Below are 21,488 nucleotides of genomic sequence, written 5' to 3' on the forward strand. Positions count from 1 at the left end.
TTCCGGGGGCCGCTCACGTGACCCGCCGACGCTCACGTGACCGCCCGCCCGGCCGGCGGCGGAGCGATGGCGGCGTGGTTGGCGCGCCAGCTGCTGTTGCTGCTGCTGCTGCTGCTGCTGCTCGGGCCCGCGACGCGAGGTGAGTGTCCGGCCGCCCGCGCCCCGCCCAGGCCCCCGCAGCCGGAGCCCCTTCCCGACCCGTCCCCGCGCCCTCCTCACCGCCCGCTCCCCGCAGGGCCCGCGCCGGCAGCTGCCGCCAAGATGAAGGTGGTGGAGGAGCCCAACACGTTCGGGTGAGCGGGCGCGCGGCGCGCGGGGCGGCCGAGGGGCGGCCCGGGCCCGCCTCCCCCTGACCCTCCGTCTCCCGCAGGCTCAACAACCCGTTTCTGCCGCAGACCAGTCGCCTCCAGCCCAAGAGGGACCCTTCCCCCGTGTCTGGTGCGTGCGGGACCCTGGCCGCGGACGGGGCGGGGCCAGGAGGGGGCTGGCCGGGCTTCCCAACCGGCGGGGCCGGGTCAGCGCTGAGGAGCCTGCTCGAGGGGGGCCGGGGAGGGAAGGGCGGCCTCGGATGAGGGGCCCTGAAGGTTCGGGCCTGGAGGATCACGCGTTCGTTTGTCAGCCTTTTAAAATTATTTTTAAGCGCGAGATAATATTCCAGGGCGTTCTTGTACTAAGTTAGTTATCACCTGACGCAGCCCTTTATTTCCTTCTCTAGAGGTGATCTCTGTTAAGAGTTCCGTGGTCTGTCCTTCTGGATCTATTTTATGCTTTTACGTGCACAAGTATACGAGTAAAAAACGTCTAGGAATTTTTTTGTGATCTTTGCTGCCGTTTTTTGCAGCAGTGTTACTACACAGGGTTGCTAATTTGCAGTTGTTGCTCACTGTGTGTCTTGCGCTCTTCATGGTGTGGGATGTAGGTCTTCATTCTTTTCACTTGATGCTTAGTAGATGGCTCTGCGTTCCTTTATTGTCAAGCCTTGTGGTGGTTGCGTTTTTTGGCCCATGAGAAACAGTGGCGTGGAGAACATCCCTCACACGGCCTTTTCTGTGCCTGTGTGAGTGGCTTCCTAAGGCAGGATCCCAGAAGTGGAATTGCTGGGTCATTTGTGAGTTTTAAATATAGCAAAAATCCGAGAATCTTTTTGTTGGATTCTACCGTGTGTTAGGGTCTGTGCTGGGGATGGGGAAATGAACAAAACATTCAGTGCCTGTTCTCAGAGCTGAAGACAAGGTCTAGTGTGGGGGGGAGGCAGTAAACAGATGGAAGTAAAATGCAGAATGACCGATGTTGTCCAGTGCTCTGTAGGTATGGAAAGCAGGGGGAGGGGGTGTTATTTAGGGAGTCAGGAAAAGACGGAAGCGACCTTTTGGCCAAAACGTGAAGGAGAACAGGGAGGAAGGGATGTGGATATCTGGGGGCAGAGGAGCTGCGCAAAGGGAGTGGCCAGATAATGGCCTTGAACAAGGAGGCCAGGGCCACGGGGGCTGGGGGCCAGTGAGAGCAGGCATAGAGGCAACAGGTGTGAGCTCTCACTCTAACCGCATTGTCCCAGCTTTTTATTATGAAAAGCATCGAAGAGGACATGGAAGGAATGGGACAGTGAACAACAGCTAACATTTTGCCACACGCGCATCATCTTCCTCTGTCTTCATTTTGTAAAAAGTGAACTTTCATTTTCTGAGTCATTTGAAAGTTGGTTACAAACATAATGACACTTTATCCCCAATACTTCCAGTGTGAATCTGTCACCCAAAAAACTTAGAGGTAATTCTATAATACAACCAGTCCACATCCACATCCCCCAGTTGTCTCAAGAATGCCTTCTTGGGGCCAGTCCCGTGGCTGGGTGGTTAAGTTCGCACACTCCGCTTTGGTGGCCCAGGGTTTCGTTGGTTCGGATCCTGGGCTCAGACATGGCACCACTCCTCAGGCCTTGCTGAGGTGGCATCCCACATAGCACAGCCAGAAAGACCTACAACTAGAATATACAACTATGTGCTGGGGGGCTTTGGGGGAGAAGGAGAAGAAAAGGAAAAAACAGATGTTAGCTCAGGTGACAATCCAAAAAAAAAAAAGAATGCCTTTTACAGCTGTCCCACCCGCCCCGCCCCAGGCTCAGTCATGGGTCCCACACCCGTGTGGTTAATTATGTGTCTTTAGTCTAAACTTGGAACAGGCTCCTCCACCCCTGCCCCTTTGCAAAGTTTTCATGACGTTGACTTTTGGAATTGTCCAGGCCGGTTGTCTTACGGAGCATTGGACCCCCTGGATTTGTCTGCTTCGTGCTGTCGTAGAGTTTCTTCTCACTTCCCCAGTGTGTTCCCTCAATGGGAAGATGGGCCTGGAAGCCTGAGCACAGTCAAGTGAGCACTTTGGGCGGGAGTCCTTCCCAGAGAGGCAGTGGACTTCGTACGGCATCGCGTCAGGGCCACATGGGACTGCGACTGAGTGCTGCCAGGGTCTGTCCGTTGAGGAGGTGGCTCCAGCCTCTGCTCTCAGCACGCTGCCTGCCAGCGGCCCTTTGGTCCTGAATGTACTGTCTTGTGCACCCTCCCACTCCAGCCTGATGGGGGTAGGAAAGTGCTTGTTTTCTGCTTCTCAACGCGCCTTCTGCGTTTCTTAGCTGGTGACTTCTGGTAAAGAGCATTCCTTTCCCCTCTTTTCTCTCTCTCTCCTTTTTGAATATCATTATTGGCTCAGATTTAATCCATATTTTTATGGAGATATTATTGACATGTTCAGTTTGATGAAGATTGACAGTTGAGCACATTCATGTAATTGCCACCCAAAACAAGATAGAGAACATTTCCATCACCCAGAAAAGTCCTGTGTGTCACTTTCCAAATCCCCTGCCCCATCACTTTCTGGTGTCTGTCCCTGTAGATTGGTCTCCTGTGTGCTTGGACTTCAGATAAGTGGAGTCATTTAACATACACTCCGGTGTCTGGCTTCTTTCTGAGCATCATGTTTTGGGGATTCATCTATGTTGTTGCATGAACCACTGTTTTTTTCTCATCGCTGAGTACATATAAAAACTGTGAAATCTGGGGCTGGCCCGGTGGTGCAGTGGTGAAGTGCGCACATTCCACTTCGGCAGCCCAGGGTTCGCCGGTTCGGATCCTGGGTGTGGACATGGCACCACTTGTCACACATGCATCATCTTCCTCTGTTTCATCTTCCTCATGCCATGCTATGGTAGGCATCCCACGTATAAAGTGGAGGAAGATGGGCACAGATGTTAGCTCAGGGCCAGTCTTCCTCAACAAAAAGAGGAGGATTGGCAGCAGATGTTAGCTCAGGGCTAATCTTCCTCAAAAAAACCCCACAAAAAACAACTGTGAAATCTGTGTGTGGTCTGTGCTTTAGTTCATTGCAGTGTGCCAATGTCAGTTTCCTAGTTTTGGAGATGTACTGTTACATAAGGTGCTGGCATGGAAGGAGGCTGGGTGATGGTACAGGGATCTCTCTGTGTAAGTTTTGCAACATCTTCTAAGTCTATAATTATTTCTAAATAAAAAACATACACCATACACATATGTATATTTATGCTGGAAGAATAGATGAAATCCATGTGATTTTAAGTTTCCAAGTGAAATTAATATTACAGGGTTTCTTTCTTTCTTTTCTACTCTGTGTCCTTTTCTCTAACTGAAAAGCTAGGTTCCTTAATCACATAAATATATTAACTGGCTTTCTCCTATAATTTACATAAGATACTTTCAGAATTATAACAGTATTACTACCAACCATAAAATGATGAGTGAAGTTTGAGGGTTTTTGCAGTTCATTTCAGAATGTAACCACCTGGGTGGGGCATTCAAGCCCCGTGGTACGGGGCTGACCACGTCATTCTTTTCTCTTGTCAGTCTGACTTCGCGTTCTGTCCATGTGTTTCTGCTTGCACTCAGTTGTAGTGCTTGCTATATGTATTTTGTGCTTTTTCTTTTTTCTTCACCTTAAGAATGTTTGTGCTGCGGACACTTTGAAGCATATGTGAAAGCAGAGCGTGTATGAGGGCGCAGGAGCCTCACGCAGCTCCCCTCACCCTGTCTTCTCTGCCAGCTGCGGCTTTGAAACACATTCCTCACAACTTGCTTCATTTGTAAATATTTTGTATCTCCTAAGGGCATAGCCACAGTATCATCATCACACTTAAAAAAGCGATAATTCCTTACAGATCAACAAAAACCCCTTCAGTGTTTTGGATTCTTTGATCGTCTCAGGAATTTCTAAAGCGGGTTTGTCGAGTCGGCATCTTGGGGCTCCGTGCTGCGCGTGCTCTGTCCCCTGGAATCTGCAGATTTCCCTCTGTTGCCTTGCAATGTATTTATTGCAGAAGTGGCATCTTCTGTTTCCCACACTCTGGATTTTGTTTGTTGCATTCCCGCAGGGTTCAACATTTTGCCTTCATCTGTCAACTGGAATGAAGGCACTCCTATTTTTTCCTTTCCAGTCTGTCAGCCTTTTCTTTCTTTTTCTTGCCTGCTGCCCTGGCCAGGCTCCTGTGTTCAAGAGAAGTGGGGAAGGGGCATCCCTGCCCTGCTCTCCGGGGTCAGCCAAGGGTGTCTGTAGACGTCCCTTGTCGGGAGAGTGGCGTCCTGCTCCTGGTGGCTGAGTTTGTCCCGTGCGCGGATGCTGGATTCTGTCAGATGCGTTTTTGCACCTGATGGGGATGCTCTTGGGTTTTCCTTTTTCAGGCTGTTTACCTAGAGACAGCACTGGTTTGTGAATGTTGAGCCAGCCTGTATTCTTGGCCTAAACCCTACTTGGTCATGATTAATACATACATGTTTTATATATTGCTGGATTTATTGATTTATTTACCTATTTTGAGGAAGATCAGCCCTGAGCTAATATCTGCCACCAATCCTCCTCTTTTTTCTTTTGCTGAGGAAGACTGGCCCTGAGCTAACATCCATGCCCATCTTCCTCTACTTTGTATGTTGGATGCCTGCCACAGCATGGTTTGCCAAGCGGTGCATAGGTCTGCACCCGGGATCTGAACCAGCAAACCCCGCGCTGCCAAAGCAGAACGTGCGAACTTAACCACCATACCACTGGGCCGGCCCCCTATATTTAACTTTTTGAGGAACTGCCAAACTGTTTCCAACAGTGGCTGCACCATTTTACATTCCCACCAGCAGTGCACAAGGGTTCCAGTTTCTCCACATCCTCAGCAACACTTGCTATTTTCTGTTTTTTTGATAATGATCATCCTAATGGGTGTGAGGCAATATCTTGGTGATATTGAGCATGTTTTCATGTGTTTATGGGCTGTTTGGTATAGCTTCTCGGAGAAATGTCCAGTCAGTCTTTTGTCCATCTTTTAATTGGGTTGTTTGGGTTTGTCTCTTGTTATAGGAGTTCTTTGTACATTCCAGATATTGCCCTTCTTAGATGCGTGACTTGCAAATATTTGCTTTCTGTGGGTTGTCTTTCCACCTGTTGATGCTGTCCTTTGATGGACAAGTTTTCCATTTTGACGAAGCCCAATTTGTCTGTTTTTCCTTTTGCTGCCTGTGCGTTTGGTGTCATATCAGAAATCATCGCCACAGTGAAATCATGAAGATTTCGCTTTGTTTTCTACTGAGTCTTGCAGTCTTAGCCTCTGACCTGTTTTAGCTGATTTTTGTGATGGATTGCATTGAATCATAGACCGCTTTAGGTAGTTTTGACTTATTATTATGAAATCTTCCATTCCATGAACACAGGATATCTTTCCATTTATTTATGTATCTTTAATTTCTTTCAGCAATACCTTGTAGTTTTCAGTGTACAAGTGGTTTGCGTCCTTGGTTTTTATTCCTAAATACTGTTCTTTTTGATGCTATTGTAAATGGGACTGTATTCCCAAATTTCCTTTTTGGAGTGTGCATTGTTAGCAAATAGAAACACAACTGGTTTTTGAGTGTCAGCTTTGTATCCTGCAACTTGCTGAATTTGCTTGTTAGCTCTCACAGGTTTTGGTCGAATCTTTAGGTGTTCTGTGCATGTGGCCATGTCCTCTGCAGACACGGCGGTATAGTTTTACTTACTCCTTTCTGTCGTGGCCGCCTTTTCTTTCTTTTTTTGCCTAATTGCTCTTGCTAGAACCTCCAGTAGGATGATGAACAGTGACTGGCACTGCTGAGAGCATCTGTGTCTTGGTCCTGATCTTGGGGGAAAGCTCTCAGTCTCTCAGCACTTGGTGTCAGCCATGGGTTTGCATCTATGCCCTTTATCGTGTTGACCAAGTTTCCTTCTAGTCCTCATACGCTGAGTGTTTTTATCATGAAAGAGTGTTGAGTTTTGTCAAGTGCTTTTTTCTGCCTCGACTGAGGTGATCATGTGGGTTTTTCCCCTTCCTTCTGTTAATGGGGTGTATTACATTGATCAATGTTTATATTTTGAACCATCCTTACATTTGAGGAGTAAACCCCAGTTGGTCCTGGTGTAGAATTCCTTCAACGTGCCATTGAACTGAGCTTGCCAGCATTCTGTTGAGGATTTCTGCGTCAGTGTTCGCAGGACCTCGATCTGTGGTTTGCTCGTAGCTGTCTTTGGCTTTGATATCAGGATGCTGCTGGCCTCGCAGAATGAGTCAGGAAGCGTCCCCCCGCTTTGGGTTTTTGGTAAGACTTGAAGAAGGATTGGTGGATTGTGTGTTTCTAGGAATTTGTCCATTTCATCTAGGCTCTCAGTTTGCTGGTGTACATTGCATTGTATTCTCAGAATCCTTATCATTTCTGTAAAGTTGGTAGTAAAGTCCCCACTTTCCTGATTCGTCTTTTTTTCTTAGTCCCCCTGGCTGTAAAGGTTTGCTGATGTCGTTGATCTATTCAAAGAAGCAGCTTTAGGTTCTGTACCAGTTTTTCTGTCTCTGCTCTGGTCTTTATTACCTTCTCGCTCTGCTAGCTCTGGGTTTGGGCTGCTCTTCCTTTCCTAGTCCCTTACGGTGTGAAAGTCAGGCTGATTTGAGATCTTGTTTCAAGTGTGTTTACAGCTGGACGTTCCCTCCTAGCACAGCTTCCACTGGTCCCAGATAAGCTTTGTACCTTTTGTTTTTGTCTCAAGTATTTTCTAAATTCTCTTGTGATTCTGACCCAGTAGTTAAGATAAATTCCCACTTTTGCTTCTGCTCTTTATTTCTGGTTTCATTCCATTGTGATCAGAAAAGAGACTGTACGATTTCAGTCTTTGTTCAGATTATTAAGAACTAGTTTTGTTGCCTAACATATGGTCTGTCCTGGAGAATGTTCCATGTGCACTTGAAAAAAACACATATTCTGGGGCCGGCCCGGTGGTGCAGCGGTTAAGTGCTCATGTTCCACTTCCGTGGCCCAGGGTTCGCCATGGCACCCACCGCTTGTCACGCCATGCTGTGGCAGGCGTCCCACATATAAAATAGAGGAAGATGGGCACAGATGTTAGCTCAGAGCCAGTCTTCCTCAGCACAAAGAGGAGGATTGCCAGTAGTTAGTATAGGGCTAATCTTGCTCAAAAGCAAACAAACAAACAAACAACCCTATATATTCTGCTCTTGGGCGGAGCGTCCTGTTAGGTCCAGCGGGTCCAGTGTTGCTCCAGTCCTGTCTCCTTAGAAGTGGGGTGGAATTGCGCAAGTCTCCCCTTCAGCTCTGTCGGTGTTGCTTCATCTGTTTCCAAGCTCTGACGCTGGGTGCACTGGTCGATGATTGTTCAGTTTGTGCCTCAGTCTGTTTGTGTGACCTGGTGTCGTGGCCCCAGCTCTCGGGTTGCTGTGCGCGGGAGCTCCTCCCACCTGTCGCTCTCAGCCTGCTTGAGCCTTTACACCTCCGGCGAGCCTCTCCCAGGCGGTGTGCCCTCGGAGCCTGTTCGCTTCTCCATCCAGCCAATCCCTGCCTTTTGCATGGAGAGTTTAATCCATCGGCATTTACAGTAAGCATTGATAGGGAAGGACTTACAGGAGACAAATGGCAAAAGCACATCTTGTTGCTGGATTGTCCCTCGTTTCCTCCATTACTTTGTGTCAATTTTTTCTAGATGGCAGGTTTTTGTTTGTTTTGTACAGAAGATTGGCCCTGAGCTAACATTTGTGCCAGTCTCCCTCTACTTTGTATATGGCACGCCACCACAGCAGGGCTTGATCAGCAGTGTGTAGGTCTGTGCCTGGGATCCAAACCCACAAACCTGGGGCCACTGAAGCAGAGCACGAACTTAACCACTATGCCACCAGGCCAGCCCCTCTGGCTGACAGGTTTCTATTTCCTTCTCTTCTTTTGTGTACATCCTACAAGCTGTTTTCTTTGTGGTTACCATGGGGATTACATAACATCCTAAAGTTATTAAAGTCTAATTTGACTTTATGTCAGCTTTACTTGTCACATGCAGAAACTACTCCCATAGTGCTCTGTCCCCCCAGCGCTATTGCCCTTGCGGATTCTGTCTTTAAACACTGGGTGCCACTGAGGCAGATTTATAATTATTTCTTATGCAGCTGTCTTCAGTCCTGTAGATTTACAAGTCAAGATTACAACAGAACTGGCTGTGATTTGCTCGCATCTTTGCCTTCCTTGGAGCCTCTTACAGCCCTTCATTTCAACTTGAAGGACTCCCTTCTGCACATCTCATCGGGCAGGTCTGTTGATAACCAACTCCCTTGGCTTTTGTTTTACTAGGAGTGTCTTAATTTCACCCTCATTTTGGAAGGATAGTTTTCCTGGATGTGGAATCTTTCCTTTCTTTCATCCCACATCACCCCACTACTTTCTGGCCTCCAAGGTCTCTGCAGAGAAGTCAGCAGGGAATCTTACTGAGGACCCCTTGACATGACGAGTCACTTCTTGCTGCTTTCAAGACTTGGTTTGTGACATTTTTCTTACGTGGGTCCCTGAGTTATCACACTAGGAGTTCAGTGAGCATCTTGGATTTCTAGATTCATGTCTCTTGTCAAATAGGGAGGTTTTGACAATCATTTCCTCAGATCCTGTCTCCCTTCTCCTTCTGAGACCCCCATAATGTGCCCCAGGTCCCTCAGGCTCTGGTCACTGCTGCTGCTTCCGTCTGCTCAAGTCTCTTGTGAATATTTCATTTCAGTTGTATTTTTCAGCTCCAGAATTTCTTTTTGGTTCCTTTCTATCATTTTCTCTTTGCCCGCATCGTTTTCCTGATGTCCTGTAGTTCTTTGCGTTCCCTTTGGTTCTGTGAGCACATTTAAGACACTTGTTTAAAGGTCTTTACCAGACCCAGTGTGCAGGCCGCTCCCGAGAGGACCATCAGCTTTTCCTTTGAATACACCACGTTTTCCTGTTTGTGTGCTTCATGATTTTGTTGTTGTTGAAAAACTGGGGCTTTGAGAAAACAGACACCTCTGCCAGTCCTTGCCACCTGGCTCCGTGCTGGGGCCATCCTCCCCCCCCGACCCCCCGCTGGGCGCACGCTGAGCCCAGGAGTGGCCCGCACAGTCGCAATTCTGTGTCCGTGGCTGCTCTGGAACGTTTTCATTTCCCAGGGTCTCACGCAGCCCAGTCTCAGTCGGGGCCTTAGATGGTCTGTTGTGTGTCCACCCATAATCTCTTGCCCAGACACCTGCGAGTCCTTAGGCCCCCTGCAGCTTCCATGAGCGGTGCCCACTTTTCCTGCCTGAGAACATGAGCTAGGCAAAACGGAGTCCAGTCCTCCCAGTGGTCAGGCTGGAAGGTGGCAGATAAGGCTGGCCACCTCCTGACCGTGCTGGGAGTGGTGGCACATGGCAAGTGAACTTGTCCCACCAGCTCAAAGGTGGTGCTTTGTGGCTTGGCATTCACTTGGTTGCTGTCACCCCATTTTCTAGAACTCCTCTAAGATCAGTTCAGCCAGTTTCTGGTTGTCCTGTTGATGCTTTCACGGGAAACAAGCTCGGAGCTCGGACATTTTGCTGACATCACTCAAGCTCTTGTGGGGTTTTTTTTGGTGAGGAAGATTGTCCCTGAGCTAACTCTGTGCTAGTCTTCCTCCATTTTGTATGTGGGACGCCACCACAGCCTGGCTTGACAAGCAGTGCATGGGTCTATACCCATGACCCAAACCTGTGGACCCTGGGCCACTGAAGTGGAGTGCACAGACCTAACCACTGTGGCACTGGGCCAGCCCCTCTCATGTCTCATTTTTACAGTTTAAACCAACCTGACTTTTTCCTGGATGGCCCAGCTTTTTGGGTTGTCACTTTTTTCTGTCCAGTGTGCGTTCCCACATGCCTGCTTTGTGCAGGACTCAGGTGACACACTCTCCTCTTCTAGGGCCCGCGCATCTCTTCAGACTTGCTGGCAAGTGCTTCAGCCTGGTGGAGTCCACGTGAGTGTGGGTTGGGGCTGGCGGGGGTGGGGGCTGGGGCCCCCCTGACAGCGGCTCTGCCCCCAGGTACAAGTATGAGTTCTGCCCGTTCCACAACGTGACCCAGCACGAGCAGACCTTCCGCTGGAACGCCTACAGCGGGATTCTTGGGTGAGCTGGGGGATGGGAGGTGGCCGCAGGCTCCTGGGGGGTGCCCTCCACCTGCCTCACACAGCTCTGCTTCTCCCCAGCATCTGGCACGAGTGGGAAATTGCCAACAACACCTTCAGGGGCATGTGGATGAGGGATGGCGACTCCTGCCACTCCCGGAGCCGGCAGAGCAAGGTGGGGCGGTGCAGGAGGGGGCCTTGAGAGGAGGGCCCCAGCTTCCCAGCTTCCCCGCTTCCCCCACCACCCACCAAGGTTTCCCCACCAGGTGGAGCTTACCTGCGGGAAAAGCAACCGACTGGCCCACGTGTCTGAGCCGAGCACCTGTGTCTACGCACTGACATTCGAGACGCCCCTTGTGTGCCACCCCCACTCCTTGTTAGGTAGGATGCTGACGCTGGCTGGGGCGGGGGCAGAGGGGCTGAGCTAAGTCCGCTCTCTCTTGGTTCCTAGTGTATCCGGCCCTGCCCACGGCCCTGCAGCAGAGATGGGACCAGGTGGAGCAGGACCTGGCCGATGAGCTGGTCACGTCCCAGGTGAGGTGTGGGCGGGCACCCCCTTGGCGGGGGCAGGGCAGCCAAGAGCTGGGTGTGCCCTCTTCTTCCTTGACCTTCAGGGCTATGAGAAATTGCTCAGGGCAGTTTTTGAGGAGGCTGGCTATTTAAGGACCCTAGAAGGAAGCGAGTCTGCACAGCAGGAAGGAGGTGCTAAGGGCCTGGTGTTTGAGACCTTGGACAACTGCAGTAAGGTACAGATGGGGCGGGGGGCTCCGTGGACACGAGACGTCCTCCCCACCCAGGGGCCTGACTCTTCCACCTTTTCTGTTCTAGGCACATAAAGAACTGTCAAAGGAGATTAAGAGACTGAAAAGCGTGCTCACCCAGCATGGCATCCCCCATGGGAAGCCTGCAGGTGAGTCATGTCTGCATGAAGGGGCCGGGCTCCCTTGGGGACCTGCCGCCTACAGGCCCTGTCCTGACCTGCTGCCGCCTGTGTTTGGCAGAAACTTCCAGCTCCGAGCACTTGGGCCCCAAGACACCCACAGACAGGACAGCAGAGCAGCTACGAGGTGACCCGGGACTGCGTGGGAATACCTTGTGACCTGGGACAGGGTTGGAGGACAGAACCAGACTGTGGCATCCTGTGTGGGAGGGGCAACCAGGCTGGGACCACGGTGCAGAGCAGAAAGGTCCTGGGCAGGTACACTGCAGCCAGAGGACGCCTTCCTCCGTGACTCCCAGGCCAGGCGGCTCACAGGTTGTGCTCAAAGATGTAGACAAAGTAAAGATTCAAAGTTTTAATTAATTCCCATACTGATAAAAATAATTCCATGAATTCTGTAAACCATCGCATAAATGCTATAGTGTAAAAAAACTTAAGTGTTAACAACTTTAAACAATTCACTACCAGTAAATGATTATGTGTCATAAATACTACTTTCTGGGTTAAACTCCATTCCAATAACATTCTCATCTAAATATGCAAAACAAACATACAGATCGGCGTGTCCATAAATTAATCCACATGAAGTGTCCACACTGCGTTGGTCCTCTGCTGACCAGTCACACGAATGGCCTCCTGACAGTGTTACTGCTAGTGTTGAATGTTAGAGCTGAGCGGCCGCAGGCAGCGCCAGACGCTGCAGCTGTTGCACCCAGCGCTCCTTCGGTCACCCACGTGCAGGGCGGTGAAGCCCCGAGACACTGAGCCTGGCCCCACCTCGGCCTGCGAGGCTGCACAGGGTGGCTCCCGCAGAAGGCCAGGGCCACCGCAGCGAGCAGCAGGGGTAGGAAGGCCAGGAGCGCCATTCACTTGGGTGGCTCTCTGCTCTTCCTGTCACATGTCTGTCCTCAGAGCCAGTCCCGATCCCGGGAGAGTGGGTGCTTGGGACGCGCCTCCAGCCGGGGACCCCATGAGCACGCACCTCCAGTCTCCCCAGCTCCACAGAAAGAACTGAGCAGAGTAGCTTATAAATAGACCTAAAGCTTAATTGTTCTTAATTGTTTATAATTTGAAAACGTCTAGGCTAGATGTCGACGATAAACATTGTCCTGGTTCCCAAAAAAGACCAAAGGCCTGAGATGGGGAACAAGTGCATAAATATTAATAAAAATAAGGAATTTAAACAGTGATAACAGTAGCACAAAATATACGTAATTTCTAAGAGCTAATAAATCACCAGAATTAGAAACAAAGTAGACTCACTAAAACCGGGTGGATAGTTACCGTTAGTAGCGGACCAGCTGCGGAATGTCATGGATCCACCTTGAAACGACAGAACTGCTGTCAGTTCGTCTGACGTTAAAAAATGTTTAAACCTCTGACTATAGTAAATACATTCTAATTTGGTCACTGATAAAAATTTTTACCTAATCACTTTGCACTTTAAAAAACGCTATGGAAAGTCTTTGGCGAAGCCCCAGGCGGGTGGAAACGCGTCAGCGCTCACTTCCAGGCCAGAGGGCCGGTACCTGCTCCCGCCCAACGGCAGATTCTGGAAAGGTTTTCTTAGGGCGCTCTGGATCTGCTGCTCTGAGAGCAAAGTTCGGGTAAACTACAGACACCTTTTACTTCTTCCTGGGTTTCCAGGAAAAATGACCAACGCAGACCAGAGAAGATTCAAGTTGTCACTAAAATCTGACCCTTTCTCAGTAGCGTTTCTGCTGCGCCCCGAAGCCAGGCTGCTGCTCAGGGTGGAGGGATGTGCGGCAGCGCCTGGTCCTTGGGGCAGCCTCCCCCCAGCGCGCAGCAGCCTGGGGTCACATGAGTGACTGATGGTAACTGGATGCACAGACCAGGCGACAGTGTCGGCTAGAAATGTCGCCTGGGAGTCTGGACTACACCACAGCTTGGCAGCCTGTCCCATGTGGGCAGGAGTCCTGGAGGTCCCGGATGTGCATGGGGAGCAACAGTGGGCATGTCTCCGGCCTCAGCCCCAACGCCACCTGTCAGTGAGCCGGGATGCCGGCCACCAGCTCTAAGAAGCTGGAGAGCAGGGCTGCAGGTTCCAGGCGCTCCGAGCACAACACTGAGAGTGACGCGGAGACGTCCGCCGCCGGCTCCCCTCCACTGCTCTGTCCCTAGTGTCCAATTGTCTTACAGTTTCAAGGGAGGAAATAAAACCCAACCAACCGTTTCCTTCACTTTTGCAAGGCACAGGCACTTAGACAAAGTGGCCATGGGTCGTGGGACGCATGATCGAGCTGTCTCAACGTCACTTCACGAGAGAGGAATATAAAACTCCAGTTAATGTGCGCATGCACGTGTTTAGGAAGAGTTCCTTTCATAAAATTAAAGACATCTAAATGTATATGTCTTTCAATAATCACTCTTTGCTATAAATACTATTTGTTTGCACTTAATTTGAAAACTGTAAAAATTCTAGGCATTTCTTCCTACTAGATAAATGCTCATTGCATAAGTACTAACTTCAGAATATGAAATCTAATATATTTACCATACTATGAATTAACAGTAAACTGATATGAAGTATTTCAAGTTCACAGTACACATATAAAGCTTCAGATTATCGCATATTAAAAAAACACGAACCTAGAAAGCAGCTTGTAGCAACTCGTAACATCCACCTAAATTCCTCGGGTTACAAAGTGCTGTGCCGGGACCCGAACTCCCAGGGATCTGGTCACAGTAGCGTCGGGAGCGCAAACCCTACGTGATGACCACGCCTGGGACGTCAGGCTCCAGGGCGTTCTGTGGGTTTGCCTCTAAGGGTTGGGAGGAGGATACCATGAAACCGTGGGTGGGCTGCTCAGGGCCCGGGCCCGATGTCGGTGAGCGATGACGTGGCGCCGTCACCACGGGAGGGGCTGGCCCTCGCAGTAGGGGCACTCGGGCGCCCCGGCCGCGCACGGCTCACAGAGCACGCGGTGCTGGCAGGGCCGCAGGACAGCGCCGCGGGCCCGCTCCCCGCACACCACACACTGCTGGGCCCGGAGCTGGAAGATCACCTGCGGGGAGAGACGTGGTTGGGGGGGGTGGTGGCCTCCCCACCGCCATTGGCCACCCACAGAAGCAAAGCCCAGGGGCCCAAGGCTTGGCCCAGCTGGCAGTGAAGCCTGGGGGGCAAGGGGTGGAGGAAGACGCATGTGTGGACAAATCGGATCCCCAGCTCCAGGACCTGGCTTGGGGAGACACACGGGGCAGGAACGAAGAGGCAGGATGGGAGACGCTTCCCCACCAGATCCTGGGGCAGAGGACTGGTGCTGGGGCCGAGCCAGGCAGAAGGAGCAGTCGGGCAGGCCCTGGGGAAGCGCCAGGGCGGGCCGAGGCCCATGACCAGCGGCCAGTGGGCATCAGGATTTGGGCTTATTGGAACCCTAACTGGGGGCCCAGCCCTCCTGAGAGAGCAGCCAAAGCCCGGGAGACAGCGCCTTGGAGATGAGGCGATCAGAAGTGCGCGGCAACCTGGCTGTGGTCAGCGGACGGGGAGGAGTGTGAGAGGCAGGGCCGTGGAAACTTTCAGGTGCTCCAAGTTCTAACAAAACGCCCTGGCAGGAAAGGAGTTTCTAGCTGAGCCGAGGGCAGCCGGCTTTAGGCCATGCCAGAAAAGACGAGGAATGAGGGCAGCGAGAAAGTAACCAGTGACCCTGAAGGGTGGCGAAGAGCCCCACTGCACACCACGGCTCCAAATGCGTGGGACGGGAGGGACGTCCACCCTGTCCACAGAGGGCACAGCTGGCAGAAGGAAGGGCAGGGGAGGGGCAGATGTGGCCGACCCAGGAAGAAGGGCAGGGGCCAAGCTGGCGGCAGAGGGGACTCGCACAGTCGGGGGGCAGAGCCCCATGAGCCATGTGACCTGGAAGTTGGGGCAAGGTGGGGACCAGACAGAGGACAGGGATGCAGTGCTGGACTGGTACCCCTCCTCCCTCTGTGCCGAGCTCAGTTGCCAGGGACAGACCTTGGGTCCCTTGGAAACCAAAACCAGGACTCACCCCGTCCACCGCCTCCAAATCCAGGCGCAGCTGACTCTGCAGGGAGTGCAGCTTGGGCAGGGGGATGGCACCGATGTCGCCGCAGCTCCGCAGCCCGGGGAGCGTGGAGGACACGCCCCGGCCCTCCAGCTCCTCCTGCAGCCGCCGGAACTGGGCCTCCACCTCCTCCTTCTTCTGCAGTGCCAGCTGCCGGGCGCTGTCGGCCGCAAGCGCGCGCTCCTTCGCCTCCTTCGCCTCCCGCTGCCACGCGTCACAGGCCTGAAACCCAGGGCGGCTCAGCGCTGGCACCGGAGAAGGGCAGCCCCACGGGGAGCGCCCCCATCGGCCCGCCTGGCACTCACCTGCTGCACCTGCTGCCAGGACTCCTCCCACTGCCTGATCTTTCTCTTGGCCTCGTCCAGCTGCCGCCGGACCCGAGCCAGCTCAGCGCTGCTCGGACTTGCGCTCGAAGAAGACGCGGGGCCGGCGTTCAGGATGGGGGACGGGCTGGGAGAGAAGCTGCCGGAAACAAAGTCCCAGATGTTCCCAGGGACGCCGTTCAAGCCTGGGTGTGGAAGACAGGAGAGATGTGAGCCCCAGTCTCGGGGAGACAGCACAGATGTCGCCCTTGCAGGCTCTGGGGACCTCTGGGGCTCCACTGACGACGACACCAGCCCCTGAGCTTCCTACCAGGCCCCGTTCCCAACCACATGTGGGCTTCAAACAGAAAAAGACATAAATTCAAAGTTTCTGTGACTGCATCACATGAAACAGCAGTTCCCAAACTCTGGTCCCAGGAACCCACTACACTCTTAGAACCCAAGAACCCCAAGGAGCTTCTGTTCACGTGGTGCCATCGATTGATACATATACACATGGCATCAGAAATTAAAATGGTATTTAAAAATGTTCTTTTAAAATATAACAAATTACATAAGATAAAGAATATTTTCCAATGGAAAAATAACAAGAAATGACACTGTTTCCTCTTTTTGCAAGTCCGTCTGCTTCTGCATGGGGTCTCTGGTGCCATCACTTGTCCGGCAGCCTCAGAAACTCCCCCATAGGTGGGAGAGCGAGAGGTGGGTCAGGCTGCGGTGTCATCAGGACAGTGTCTCGGGGTCCCGGCCACAATGAGAACCTGACAGAGGTTTGCACACAAACCCAACTCCGTGCGCCAAGGCATCAACAGCAAACCAGCAGAGACGGGTAGCCTAGGACAAGCGCCAACACCCACATGAGGAGGACCACGCAGGGTGGCACGGAGGAGCCCCTGAAAGCAGGCAGCACCACCGTGGGACCCACCACCCCGCGCCTCAGTTCACTCAGCTGCACAGCGTCACTCAGAGGGGTGGGTCCCTCCCCGTTGGACCCGGCTCACCTAAGGAGCTGTAGGCTGAGGGGCCCAGTGTCCCAGGCTGTGACGTGAGGGGTGGCGGCTGCTGGGGGGGTGTCATGGCCGAGGAGACGAGTGGCCCCGACAGGGACTGGGAGAGCGAGCTGAGTGGGGAGGTGGACAGGGACGACGAGGAGTGCAAGGACGGGGAGCGCGGCAGGCAGCCCGGAATGGTGACAGGTGCCGAGCCCCCCGGAGACCTCTGACCTGCACGGAGCAGAGGGGGCCGAGTTAGCAAGAAGTGGCAGCAGTGACCACCAGGGCCAGACGCAGTGTGAGGCCTCCGAGCTGGGGAGGAGCAGCCACGGCAGGTGGACACTGGGGGGACCCTGAGAGTGAGGGGGAACAGGGGGCCTTGGGGGAACCCCAAGAGTGGTGGATGCTGGGGGTGATCCAGGAGGACCCCGAGAGTGGGGGACACGGGAGGACCAGGCCCACAGCACACATGCCCCCCACCCACTGATGTGGTCACGCCCCCTCACCACTCAGACACTTGGTCGGGGGGCGTCCCAGCATAGGTCAGACACCCACCAGGCCCTGCTCAGCTGACCTAGCCACTGGCATGGTGGTCCCAGTATTTTAGGGTTCCCCAGAAATGGTTTACTTTCTTTTAATATCACAAGAAAAACACAAACTTTGAGGAAAAAGAAAACGTTTCAGTGTATAATGTTAATACATTCGTCTTTACGCCAATGCTGCGGTTGAAACATCTCCCCAGAAAGCGACTGGAAGGCTGTGCCCCTGACTGCAGGGCCTACTTTGCTGAGATGGAGGTAAACTGAGGAAGGGGCAAGAAGCTGATCCTACACAGGCTGCAGGGGGAGGGGGCCCGGGACCCTCCTGCCCCAGGACCACTTAAGGAGTCTTGAAAGCAGCAGCACAGCCGGGGGCCCAGTGTCAGCGCCCTCACCTGAGGGTCCGGGGTCGCCGCCGTCCTGCTCTTCCAGCTCTTTATCCAGGGATGCGAGGCTCACATCACTGAGATGCAGGTCTAAAGCTGAGCCTGCACGACAAAACACCGTGTCACCGCAGCATCCGCAGACCCGCAGCTGGCAGGGTTGGGGGGCGGCTAGGCCCCCCTGGCTGAGGGCCCAGCATGGGGAGCCCAGGCCCCAGTGCACCTCGGGCCTCAGAGACTCGCTTCCTTCTCCCTCAAAGCCAGAGCCTTCAGGCCGCCGGCCCATCTTGCAGCCCCAGCAGCACCGCCCTCATCTCGCTGACGTTTGCTCCTCAGTTTAAATTCCTAATCATTTGGTAAAATTTGACCAAGTAAACACACCTGACTAGTGAGGAAAGATTTTCCAGGAGAACAAAGTCCACGAGAAAGGGACTCAGAGACAGCTTCATGAGGCCACAGCTGTGCTGACCTCCAAGCGGGGGTGGCGTGGGCGGGGGGGAGGGGGGGCGGCGGAGGCAGCGGCACCATCACGGCAGAGCCCTCGGCCGGGGGGCACTGAGCGGGTCCCACAGTGGGGCAGGGCCATTTCCATATGGCAGGTGGAGCCGCCCTCCCTTCCTCCTAGGACCCTGCCCCTCCCTAGCTTGGGGGCTCCCTCCCTCCCCAGACCCTGGGGACCTGGGGAGGAGCAGGAAGCTGTCTTGGGGAGGTCAGGCCCACCAGCCCCTAAAGCTGGAACCTGTCTCCTAAGTTCCTGTGGCCACACAGGGTCAGCTCAGGGAAAGTGTGGCCAGAGGACCTGGAGCGTGCGCCATCCGCTGAGGGCCAGGGGAGAGGCTGCAGGGCTCCTGGGGCCTTCCCAGCCCCAAGTCTCAGATGGGTCTGCAGCAAACCCTGGTGGCATTGCAGGCCCTGCCCCACTTGGCACTTTCCTTCCTGCCCCACCTCTGGGGTCCCGTGCTCCCCCCTGCACCCCCTCCCAGAGGCAGCTGGGCCTCTGCTGTGCAGCCAAGCCCTGTTCCCCCTCTGCTTGGCCCCCCACGACGCCTGGTCAGATGTACCAAGTCCCACGTGAAGAGACCACAAAGCCATCCCTGCCCCCAGCCCCTTGGGACAGATCGTCTCTCCACAGCCCAGGGGATGCACCACAGGGAGGCTGGTCAGACCTGCCTGCTCCAGATCAGTGAGCCGGGCTTCTGGAGCCTTCTGCCTCTGCCCTGCCCCCAACGGCCTAGTGCCAAGCGTCAGAGTCCCCTAGACAGCATGCGACAAGTGACATCAAGTCAAAACGGCCCAGGGAGAGGAGCAGCTGCTCAGTTCTGACCAGGTCCCGCCCTCGGCTCGGCCCAGACTCCCGGGCAAGCCAGGAAACAGGGCGCAGCAGCGGCTGAGGCTGCAGGAAGGGGTGGCTGGGCTGGGCTTGTTTCCATCAACTGCATCCGACACAAGCAAAGGCGGCGGGCACCAGGGCAGGGGGATGAAAGGGTGGCTCTCAGACAGAGGAACCCGCCTGCAGCCGGGGGAGGGGCTGCTGCCTTTTAAATGAAAGAGGATTTACGACGTTAGCGGCAACAGAGGCTGAGACTGAGGCCTAGGCACATGGAGAGCTCAGGAGCGGCAGTGCGCACGTGCAGAGCAGACTTGGGGTCCAGGCCCAGGCGTGGCCCCGGCTGCACCACCCCTTCCCCATACCCGGGACTGGTCAGCACCACTCAGCGGGCATGGGGACCACACGAGCCGACCACAGGGAGGGCTCCTCGCCCAGTGCCAGGCGCTCAGCGGCCCACTTGCCGGTGGCCAAACGCTGCCTCCTCTCCGAGAGCACAGGTGCACGTCCTCATGCAGCACCACCGGGTGAGGCCAGGCCTTGTGTCTGCTTCCTTCCTTGCTTCATCCCCGCTGCCTACGGACATGACCCCATCCTGGCCTTGCTGGGCAAGTGCGGCCAGGAGCGCAGAGTAGGAGTCATGCTCCATCAGCCTACAGGGGCTGCTGGGGGACACTCTGAAGGCCACCACCTCGGGAGCATGACTCTGCGACCCCAGCCCCGGTTCAGATTCCAGCCTCGAGGGGAATTTTCTGGGCACTGAGGTCAGGCAGCCAAACCACTCCGAGACTACCATCCTCCCCACCCATGACCAGGGGCAGTGGGGAGGCGCCAGGGCCCTGCTCGCTCCAAAGGAAAAACTGTTCTGATGGAGATTTAGGACTTTCGAAGGTCTTATCTGAAAAGGAGGTGAACATGTGAGGTGGGAGCTGGGCCAGGGCCGCCCCGGAGACCAGGAGCCTGGCCTGCCCCTTCCCCAGCCCACAGAGTCTATCTGGCTGCTCTGAAGGGTCACAAGGCCAAAGGGGCTGAGTCTGTGACACTGGGCCCTGCACATCCCTGACCCTGCGAGGACTTTTGTGGGAGGAACAGAGGGCAGGCCCCAGGGTGGCAGCACCCCAAGCTCTTCCGTGTGACAGCCGGCAGCACCTGCACAACCGGACCAGCTCCTCCAACAGGTCCAAGGGATGCACCCAACAGCCAAGGACACGGCGACGCGAAGATGGCCTGACGCAAGAGTCGTGACAAGAAAGACCGAGTCCCCCAGGGAGACACCGGGTGCTCCAGGAGGCAGCACCCGCCTCCGGCCGACACGGACCCTCTTTCCCCCTGAGGGGCTCCCCTTGTGAATGTCCCCGCCCCCTCGGCTGTGCCCACTCGACAGACAGCTTCTTCCTAACATCCGGAAGCACAGAGGCATTCGTATTCTGGCTGAAACGGGGCGCTACGCACAGGGCAGCTTCAAACGACACGGATTCATCCTCTTCCAGTCTGCCCGCCAGGAATCAAGACCAAGGGGGCCACGGTGTGGCAGGGCCGGGCTCCCTCTGGAGGCTCCTTCCTGCCTCCTCCGCTCCTGGTGGTGCCGTCACTCCCTGGCCTGCCTTGGCTCCTGGTCACATCGCCCCAGTCTCTGCCTCCGTTGTCACATGTTGTCTCTCCCGTGTCACTGTGTCCAGCTGTGTTCTTCTTGTAAGGACACTAGGCATGTTGGATGAGAGTCCATCCTAACGACCTCGTTTGCCTTAATGAGTAAAGACTGTTTCCAAATGAGGTCACGTTCACAGGTGGGGGCAGTTAGGAATGAGGCACGTCTTTCTGGGGGACATAATTCAACCCACAAGGGGGATGATGGAGACGCCCACCTGTCCTCTCCAGGCTGGGGCTCAAATGGGCACCTCCAGGGACCTCTCCACAGACGCACCTGTCTCCTGCGGCTGTGAACTCTGCACACAGGGGCCAGTCTCTGGCTCTCACCTGCTCCCGGGACACGACCTCAGGCCTTCACCCAAGCCCACTGTGCCTTCTCGGCCAACCTCAGTGTGAAAAGTAATAAAGGGAAACCACTTCAAATGGAGTCAGGAGGCCAGGAGACGGAGCTCCCAGGCAGCACCACTGAGGTCAATCATAGAAAGACAGTCAACTACAGACCCCAACAGGGCAGATGGACACTGCATCTCCTGGAGTAAATCGCCCACCCCAACAACTCAGCCAATTCACTCTCCTCTGATGGACTTTCATTGAAAACAACCCCTCCACCCGGCCCACTGGCACAGTGGTTAGGTTCACACGTTCTGCTTCAGCAGCCCGGGGTTCGCTGGTGTGGACCTATGCACTGCTTGTCAAGCCATGCTGGGGCAGGTGTCCCACATAAAATAAAGGAAAATGGGTACGGATGTTAGCTCAGGGCCAGCCTTCCTCAGCAAAAAGAGGAGGATTGGTGGCAGATGTTAGTTCAGGGCTAATCTTCTGCAAAAAAAAAAAAAGAAAGAAAGA

General features: G+C 54.0%; 2 protein-coding genes across 4 annotated transcripts in view; one reads left to right on the forward strand and one right to left on the reverse strand.

The window, feature by feature from the left end:
- Positions 1-44: 44 nt before the first annotated feature.
- On the forward strand, positions 45-11,876 carry GNPTG (N-acetylglucosamine-1-phosphate transferase subunit gamma). The gene is made up of 11 exons (XM_046665551.1): positions 45-139; positions 236-293; positions 371-438; positions 10,239-10,293; positions 10,360-10,443; positions 10,524-10,617; positions 10,709-10,823; positions 10,894-10,976; positions 11,057-11,188; positions 11,271-11,352; positions 11,444-11,876. The coding sequence occupies exons 1-11, from the start codon at positions 67-69 to the stop codon at positions 11,539-11,541; spliced, it is 942 nt and encodes a 313-aa protein (XP_046521507.1). The 5' UTR covers positions 45-66; the 3' UTR covers positions 11,542-11,876.
- UNKL (unk like zinc finger) overlaps positions 11,723-21,488 on the reverse strand; it is a 51,219-nt gene continuing 41,453 nt past the window's right edge. For 2 of the 3 annotated variants that reach the window (XM_046665548.1, XM_046665549.1), the window contains exons 11-15: positions 17,678-17,770; positions 16,753-16,974; positions 15,734-15,936; positions 15,393-15,650; positions 11,723-14,408 (exon numbers count right to left, since the gene is read on the reverse strand). In XM_046665548.1, coding sequence (XP_046521504.1) covers positions 14,253-14,408; positions 15,393-15,650; positions 15,734-15,936; positions 16,753-16,974; positions 17,678-17,770 — 932 coding nt within the window. In that variant the 3' untranslated portion in view covers positions 11,723-14,252. The remainder of the gene's footprint in view (positions 14,409-15,392; positions 15,651-15,733; positions 15,937-16,752; positions 16,975-17,677; positions 17,771-21,488) is intronic. The other variant, XR_006889274.1, reaches the window with a different exon arrangement.

The sequence above is a fragment of the Equus quagga genome, chromosome 7, assembly GCF_021613505.1.
Source record: "Equus quagga isolate Etosha38 chromosome 7, UCLA_HA_Equagga_1.0, whole genome shotgun sequence".
Taxonomy (NCBI): domain Eukaryota; kingdom Metazoa; phylum Chordata; class Mammalia; order Perissodactyla; family Equidae; genus Equus; species Equus quagga.